Source organism: Triticum dicoccoides, chromosome 7A (genome assembly GCF_002162155.2).
Source record: "Triticum dicoccoides isolate Atlit2015 ecotype Zavitan chromosome 7A, WEW_v2.0, whole genome shotgun sequence".
NCBI lineage: Eukaryota > Viridiplantae > Streptophyta > Magnoliopsida > Poales > Poaceae > Triticum > Triticum dicoccoides.
This window is the reverse complement of record NC_041392.1, coordinates 702,318,077-702,326,980: the sequence shown is the minus strand read 5'-3', so window position 1 is coordinate 702,326,980 and position 8,904 is coordinate 702,318,077. Positions and strand designations below refer to the sequence as shown.

General features: G+C 48.3%; 1 protein-coding gene across 1 annotated transcript; it reads right to left on the bottom strand.

Annotated features, from left to right (window-relative positions):
• Positions 1-4,084: 4,084 nt before the first annotated feature.
• LOC119328527 (heptahelical transmembrane protein ADIPOR2-like) lies at positions 4,085-6,314 on the bottom strand. Its single transcript, XM_037601500.1, has 3 exons — positions 5,737-6,314; positions 5,489-5,636; positions 4,085-4,886 (listed from the first exon to the last, which is right to left on the bottom strand). Exons 1-3 carry the CDS (start codon positions 6,048-6,050, stop codon positions 4,215-4,217), a joined length of 1,134 nt encoding a protein of 377 aa, XP_037457397.1. The 5' UTR covers positions 6,051-6,314; the 3' UTR covers positions 4,085-4,214.
• Between the last annotated feature and the right edge of the window lie 2,590 nt (positions 6,315-8,904).

The window sequence follows — 8,904 nt, the reverse complement described above, 5'->3', positions numbered from 1 at the left end:
AGAAGGTAAGACTTAATCAAACATACTACTTGATACAATCAACGGCTCATATATATTATATACTCTTACCTCTCATATAAAAAGAGGGGGTAAGAGGGAGCATGTTAAAAGACCTCTTAATGATACATGGCAACTACAATTAATTACAAATGGCAACTAAAATTGATTACACACGCGTTCACGCTCATGGTGTGGGGGTGAGCAGTTGCCACACAGGGTCGCGTGGGCTGTTTTAGCTGCGCCCAAACGTATGGGCAGTTTTAATGTTCGCCCACGCAAGGTCGTTTGTGCAGTTTTAATGTTCACCCGCACAAAGTCGCGTGGGTTGTCTCCTGAGATGAGTCGTGTGGTCGAGTATTCATTGTGCCACACGTGTTGAAGTTATCGGCGTTCTTTTAAAAAAATAGCATATATACCCGTGTATTGCAACGAGAGAAGTAGTTGACATCTCCACCGAGACGTATATCAATGCGACACAACAATATTCCCACCGTGCCACCTGACGGCAATAGAAAGACGTAGGCTGAGGTCTAGTAAAAAATGTGCACCAGTTGAAAACTACTCCCTCCCTTTAGGCCTCATTTGGTAGAGGTGGATCGAGTTGGTTTTCAGCAGATCTTCCTCGCGTGGCCCAGAAACCTCGCAAAAGCGCGAGACACCATTTGGCACGCGGGGTTTCCAAGTCCCAACCCGTCCGAACCCCCTCCGATCCCCTCCTTTCCACGCGGTTCTTAGCCCTCGAGGGGGGACTCGGGGATTTGGAGCAGACACGCTGCCGCCGCCAGCTCAACACACCGCCGTCCGACTCCTCTTCAAGACGCCATCGCCTGACGCCTCGACGCCGGCATACCTCCTCCACCCGACGCCTTGACGCCAATTTCTTCCAGGCTGTAAGTCCTCGCCTTCGCTCACCCCACCTCCCCTCCTTTCCGGTTGTCGTCTAGGTTTCTTCCATCCGCCCGGCCATGGCTGCCACCTTGTCCTCCGCGGAGAGTTCGCCAAGCACGCCTTCTCCGAGGGCATCAAGGCCGTCACCAAGTTCACCTCCTCTTAGATTGTGTTGGTTGTTTCTAGTAGCAAATTACTGTTGGTTTAGTTGTTGACTGTCAACTTTGGTTATCTGCAAGTAGTAGTGGTGGTGGTAATTCTGGATCCGGACTGCGGAATTGCGCCAATGTTTCGTTGGCTCGTCGGTTGCAAGAACTGAATTATGTGCGGTGATTTTTTTTGGCAAATGAAGATCTAGAAAACAATCTTGTGTTGTTGCTTCTTATATATTTACTGATTTCGGCTGTGATTTAATTAATGCTTATTTTTCGAACTTATCTCAGCTATGTGATTGTGCTTAAAATTCCTGGCCCATCGCGTATAGATTTTTGTTTCATCAGTTTGTGCAGAACCCAGTGTTCTGCAGCCCTTGTCTTAATTGTCTCTTGTTGTTGTCAATCGCTGACCTATGGCACTGTCATATAATCGAGGTACTGAGGATAAGAGCAACCGTCGATTTGTTTGCCATGGCTTGTTCCTGTTATGGTAGTAATTAGCATTGCCATCCATTAGCAATTAGCTTTGCTTGGCGCTTGTTGGTTGTAAGAACACTGAGTGATGATTTGTCTCACATTGAGGTTCCGTATTAATGCAATGTTTCAGATTCCTGAATCATCCAGATTGTTTCTTGTAGTTGCATTAGGTGCAGAAAAAAGTGCTCCTGTGCTCTCTTGTTCTGGTTTGTGAATGTGTAGGAGTCAATGGAGTCCATAAGCAAATAGTATCAGTCAACTAGTATCTCAATGGTGTCAACTGAGATAGGAACAGACTTACTTGAATCCTTGTAGCGAGACATCCAATCGAGTAGAGTTACCAAAACATTGAGATATGCTACTTTGTAGCAAGCTCGTGTTCTCTATGTAAATCATGGCAGACAACGACTCTAAACTTGCTGATGCTTGTTCGGTATTGTTTTCAATGATTGTAGATGCTCGTTTTGCATCTACTAGTATGCTTTCATATGTATTACTCCCTTTGTAAATAGAATTAATGTTCATCTAGCAAAGCTATTTGCTGTAACAGTTTTTCTGAAGGCACTCTAATATTCATCTCTCTTTGTTTCGTCAGGTTCTCAAGCACCAAAAGAAGCAATAATAAACAAGGTGGATGGATAAATTTCTCTCAGGTTCTCATAGCCAGATGATCATGATACCAAAAGATGGATATATTTGTCTCCAAAAGTATAACTAATCTTGAGCTATTCTAGAAGTACTTGTGTTGCAAAATTATGTTGTGCATGTGATGAACTGTTGTTGTTGCGAAAGATTGGACTTTTAAATGTTCTACACCATGTTATGTCAATATATGACAAACCCTCTCTATCAAACAAAATTTTTAAACAAATAGGATTGTGGAAGGAGGGGTTTTGGGGAGTCAAGGGGTTTTGAGGGGATTGGCTGGAAGGAAGGGATTCACCAAATCCCCTGAATTCCCCCCTCCTCAAACCTCCCCAATCCACCTCTACCAAACGAGGCCTTATTGGGATTATCTCACGAATCACCAAAGTCTTAAAAAGTGAACTACTAACGCAAGATTGATGAACTTGGCAAGGATTAATTCATTAATTACAAGGCCTCTCTCGTAGCAACAATCCCGAAATATAATGTTACTTACAAGCCCGCTTAATTCATATGGAAGTGACCAGTCACTCAAATCCAATACTAATTAGAGCCAATCAACCATGCTAGCCCACAAATACATTTAACATTAACATGTGTGCATGTCACCTCCTTTATCATGTCTTTCTCTCTTTTTATTGGCACGTGCAGCCATTAACACTATTTGTAGAGTTAATTCCATTGCTCCCTTTGTTCTTTGGTTCATGAAGTAGCTTGCCGATTTTCAAGCAATTTACAAGTATATATAAATTGGTGTAATCTCGTGCAAAGAATCAAGGTGATACTATTGAAAGTCACCCCTTGCGCGCACACCCACACGTTCCTCATCGAGTTCAGTAGGGCAGCGTGGCTAAGCGGACGCACAGTGCGAACCCTAAACAGCGCTGGCCAACGAACCTCTTTGATCAATTCATCCACCTCTCATGATAGATCAAGATCTTCCTCCTCGCCATACAGATTCAGTCCTTCAAAAGCATCTTCAAGATTCGGATCTTGTCCATAATGGTCCCAGTATGTTTCATCTGCATCTTCCCGATCTGGCTTCGCGGTTTTTGTGATCCCCTCGTCTACATCTCCTTCCGCCACGGACGGACCTGGCGGCTCCAGCCCGCCTCCCGACCCCTTCACACATCGCAAGACCTCCTCTCCTGCAACTCCCTTCTTGCCTCCCTCGCCCCCTGGACTGCCTTGATCCGCCATGCACTCGCGAAATTGGGGTTAGTCGGCCTCGACCCACCGGACAACGATGGGGAAACAACGATCTCTGACGATCTGACGTGAGAAATTGGTGGACTTTGGCGGCGCCGCCGAAGGAAGGGGTGGACCCTAGGAAACCCTAGGGGAATAGGTGTCTAGCCAAACCCTAGGGGAAACGATAAGTACAGTAAAAAGCAAAGTATAACTCAGCTAAGCACAAACAGAACACATCACCAATTACTTTTATGAAGCAACCTAACATGAACACGCACCCAACATTCAAGGTAACAAAATATAGCACCCTAGCGTGAAATTGTGAGATGAAACTACTCGTTAAAGGAAATTTCAAACGGTCGACCGTCTACGATGAGTTTGGCAAAATTCATTCAAAATAGCTCCAAACATGAACATGAAGTTGAACATTTACGGTCAATGAACTACAAACCTCGCATAAAAGGACCACAGTGTCAATGTCCATATGACATTGTTCATGCATCCTGCTTGTGGGTGCTATTCTATAGGCAGGCACAGATTCAGATATGAACTATGATTTAGCCATAAATTTGCATTACACCATTAGTGTTCGTAGCCAAAAGGAACAGAGAATTCATATACAAGTATTAAAAAATCGTAGTGCTCGTCCCTTTTCCTGTTGCAGCTCAGTTGCTGTACACCATACAGCATTACAGAAATACAGAGTACAGACTGACAGTAAGACGGCAAGAGCACAAACATCATCTGATACACGTTCAAAGAATCATCTAAGCTAGGTACACGAATCAACGAATCAATGGCACGCCCTACGCCTACGCGTACATGAATAATGAATATCGCATCCTACGACGCGCGGCGTCACAAGAGCGCCGACGCGGCCGCGGCCAGGGCGTCGCGCCAGCCGATGAGGATGGCGGTGGCGGCGTAGTGCGTGACGGCGCCGACGAGCACCAGCACGTGGAAGATCTGGTGGCTGTGCCCGACGCAGTCGAACATGCCGGGGCGCCACCGCTCCGGCACGCGCGCGACGTAGAACCCGGCGCCCGTGGCGTACACGAGCCCCATGGCCAGCTCCAGCGACAGCGCCATGTAGCACTCCGGGTGGCCCCAGTTGAGCCAGAGCGCGTGCAGCGCCGGCACGACGCCCGAGAGCCCCATGGACACGAACAGGCCCGCGCGGAGGTGCCGGAGCCGCGGCGACGAGCGCGCGGGCACCAGGAGCGCCGCCACGACGAGCACGCCGAGGAGCGTGATGGCCGAGAGGTAGGCGAGCTGCGCTGCGGGGCTGCCGAGGAAGGTGTAGTAGACCGGCGGGAAGAAGGAGGCGACGATCATGACGGCGATGCCGGCGTAATCGAGCTGCCAGAAGAGCCGGTTGAAGCGGCGCGAGTGGCTCGCCAGCAGGTGCGCCGCCGCGCTCACCGACAGGCACGTCATGGCCCCCGACACGAACACCGTCCGCGGCCACCGCGCCACCGCGTGCCCCGCGCCGCCCATGCCCGACGCCAACGCGCTCTGGATCGCCAGGCTCTGCTCGAACCAAAACAGAATTAACCATAAGAATCTGCAGTATACTACTACAAGTCTACAACTACATAGTAGCTGGCACGACAAGTTCAATTTCTGATCGGTCGTTGCGGCTGCCGGTCGTTGGACTCATCAGAATTCAGACAGAGGAGCTCTGATTAGTCTAGGACCAGATAATGCGGTTCGTTAATTAACCGCCACAACCTCCCTCCGACACACAGCTGCCGTCCAGCTCGATCGATCAGTGTGTGCCTGCTCACCTAAGTTAGTTTCGTTGTCGATACAGAGCACGCCCAACTGTGTGTATAGCTAAGGTGTCCAGCTAATTATTTTTGGGCCAGTTTATGATGCTACTCCACTTGGATTTCATGGAGGAACAGAGCAGGTAGGGTTGAAGAATTCTCCTCAGTTTATAATTTATATTGCTACTCCATCGTGCAGCGACGACCCAGCGAGTAAAGATACGAGTCGATTAGTACTAGAATTAATCGTAGTCTGTTCTGACCCAACTACTGAGATGCGATCTCAACAAAGAAGAAGAAAAACTATAGTGAAGATGCGGGAGGATTAGTCGTCGAGTGAGGACAGAGTTTTCGTTTTCTTACCGAACTGTTGTTGGTCGCCAACGACGACGCGTTGGCCGACGTCATCACCATCGTCATGAACCCCGGCGCCGCGGCTGCTCCGGCCGGCCGCCACTCCGTCTGGCCGGCGACAGCGAGGCCCAGGAACAGGAAGAAGCCCCCCAGATGGCTGCGTCAACAACCGGAGTCAGATCGCAAGCAGTGGAACATGAACTAGAAACACAATGCAGGAAACAAGAAGCAGAGGATGAAGAGAGGGGAATACATACGTCCAGACGTTGAGCGTCTCGTTGTGCCAGGCGAAGACGCTGCGGAGCGCGTCGCGGACGGACCACTCGCAGCGGTAGCCGCCGCGGATGAACTCGTTGTCGCGGAGGTAGTCCGGCAGCTCCTCGAACCGCTTCAGCCGCGGCAGCCCGCCGGCCCACCTGGCAGCCTCCTTCCCCAGCCCCTCCGCCGCCGCGCTCGACAGCGCCACCAGGTCGCGGCCGTCCTCCTCCGACTCCGGCGCCGGCGCGTGCCCGCAGCACCCGCGGTGGCGCAGCGCCGTCTTCGTCGTGGTCGTGGTCGTCATCGTCGCCATGTGTGCCTCGATCGTGGCCGGCGCGAGGGGAGGAGAGGGGAGGAGAGCGGCTGGCGACGGGAGTCTGAGGTCGGGGCGGGCACGGCGTTGCTCGGAGGCCGCGGGGCGTGCTTATATGGCGCGCGTCCGCAGCTCCGAGTCGACCCTGGAAAGAGGTTGTGGCAGCGCACGGGCCGGGATGGACGGCGCGGATGGATAGATGGTTGGGAGTTTGGCGAGCTGTCGGGGAAGAAGAGGATGGCGCGAGGACGTGTTGCCGCGGGGTGATGGGCCACGGCGGCGGCTTCTGGTTTCTCGTCTCCCTCTAGATGACGCACCGGGGGGCTTTGACCTTTGACTCATCGCCTCCACTGTGCCATCCAGATCGACTTTGGTTTTGCTTGGCAGGTCGTACGGCAGCGAAAGCTCCAAAAGAAACTTGGAGATATGCATAGTGTGGGCCCGCTGAGGTTTCGTGCGGGCAGCCGGCGGCCACCGGGTAGGGTAGCTCGCCGGCGAGCAAGCGGCAGTGGGGTTAATTAGGCGGGCGGGCGGGCCCTGCAGAGCAGATCTTAGTCTGTAGGCTGGGCAACCACTGGCTCAGGCTCACTCGTGTACTCAATTCGGGCGAGGCAGAGACCAATGTGAGGAAGACGCACAAGGAGGCGTACGTCAACGCGGTCCGCACCACAAGGCACGATTGCCGGCTACGATTTTATTCACCACGGACCACGAACTGTCACACGGGCCGTGGACCAGGTGGCAACACACGTGCGTGTGTGTGTGATGATGGTTAAAATGGTTGGTTGGAGTTGGAGTAATCGGAACCCACACAAACCCGTTTGGAAAGTTTAGGCGTCCCAGAAACAAAACGGGATTGCTAAATCTCAGTCAAAAGTATCAGTCGGTGCTATATTCGTGAGATTTTACATGAAAGTTTGTGCATTTTTTTTAATTTTCCCTTTCTTATTTTTTTGGTATATGTTGTGTCACTTCACTCAGACTTAATTAAGTATCGGTCATCCGAGATCTACCCACCCCAAAACGAAATCTCATGCGCTGGCGCACGCTTGGGATTTTTTCCACATGTTTCTTGGTCTTGTTTTTTTTTTTTGGTTTTTGTCTAGTTTTTATTAGGTTGTGGTGAAACAATAATTGTTTTTTGGTAAGTGGTGTTTTTTTCGTGAAGCACAACTATGCTTTCAAAAAAGAAAAAAGCACAGACGTACTTTCATCAGAAGCAAGTATATATGTGGTTTCACCAAAAGCGTGTATGTGCTTTCTCGAAAAGGAAAATAAAAACACCGAACATGCATGCATGAGAAGCACATATGTGCTTCCCGAAAAAGAACATAGTTGTGCTTCTTGTAAAAGGAAAAACTACAGTGTATGTTTTCACGAGAAGCACAACTTTGCATATCAAAAACGGAAAAGAACAACATGTCCATCTACGAGAACAACTCCCAAAAAGAGAAAAGCACAACTGTCCTTCCTATACAAAAGTGAAAAAGCACAACTATGATTCATGTTTCTTTTTTCTTTTTGGGCGGATATTAGTTTTTTTTGGTTTCAGTTATTGGTTTTTTTGATTTCTGGATTTTTTTGAAAAAAATAAGTTTTCGAAATCTATTAACATGGGATCTACTTCCGGGGATCTTGATGCGAGAAATCAAAGATGAAAACGGTTCGTGAGTTGGACACACGGTTCAAGAAATAAAACATTTTTAAAAACTGAATCTACGAAAAAGGAAAAACTCCCAGGTCACAACAAGTGGCACACATGCAATGCACGGCTTGTCATTATCAGAGAAGGTGAGAGTGACCTTTGCAAGGGGTACCACTTAATTAGTGATTTCGTGCAATGGTTCGCTCGATGCAACCTCCCCAAAGTGAACGAAATCGTTTACTAGATCGAGCTCCTCATGCCCGCCCCAGATCTAACGATCGCTGAGTACTGGGGTTCAAATTTTTAAGTGTGCTAGTGAAGTGTTTCGGCGTGCTCCCCAACAATTACGACATATGGACTTTGTGGGCCGGGTTCCGTTGTGCTTCTGTTGGCCCCACCCATTCCAAGTTCTATAGCAGACCGTCTGGGCCCCATGTGAAACCTGGGCCTCATGGACTCACGGTCCACAATGTGGCGGGCACATCGAGAGGCTAACTTCATAGAGCAACTACAACTACCCGCTTCCAACGGGTAGAAGGATAACAGGACACTACAAACCTGGCCCGCTTGTGCCCCGTGGCCTACTCCAACGAACACGTTTTTTCATTTTCTATCTATGTTTGTGTTGTTCATATGGAGAGGCAAGTGGTAAAATTTGAAATTGTGAATTTGTTTTTACTCCAACGAACCACCTTTTTTTCTTTTGATTTTTTTCTCTTGGTTGAAAATTGCAATTCATCAGGTTATAAGTTGTAATTAGAAATTTTCTCGGTTGTATTTTTTTGTACCACACGATTTCTATGATCACTTATTGCATTTTTTCCAAAAAATATTCACTATCTCATCACAACTAAAGGAGACGCAACAATATATTTTACTCCGCTCAGTTTGACATTTCACATCCATTGCCGGAGGAGCCGGGCTTAACAACACATGACAATGCATGGGTAACCCAAATCCATCAACACCAAAATAAATAAATTCCTATATTCAGATATAGTTGCATGTTCCCCTAAAAAAACTATATTAGCCATCAGACAATATATTATCTACGTACATAAAACCTTCAGTCTGATTACAATAAATCTTGCTGAATTTTTGCATGAAATAAAATTATGTGAATTATGGGATTTGTTAATTCTCATCTAACTGAAAAATATTTATCTCTAATCTAAATTTCGTACCATCTGATTCTGAAGCTCCAAGACT

Coding starts and splice junctions, on each gene's coding strand:
- LOC119328527 (XM_037601500.1), bottom strand. CDS start 6,050: ATGGCGACGATGACGACCACGACCACGACGAAGACGGCGCTGCGCCAC. Junction 5,637..5,736: donor GAGACGCTCAACGTCTGGAC/GTATGTATTCCC, acceptor TTGTTGACGCAG/CCATCTGGGGGGCTTCTTCC. Junction 4,887..5,488: donor TGGCGACCAACAACAGTTCG/GTAAGAAAACGA, acceptor TGGTTCGAGCAG/AGCCTGGCGATCCAGAGCGC.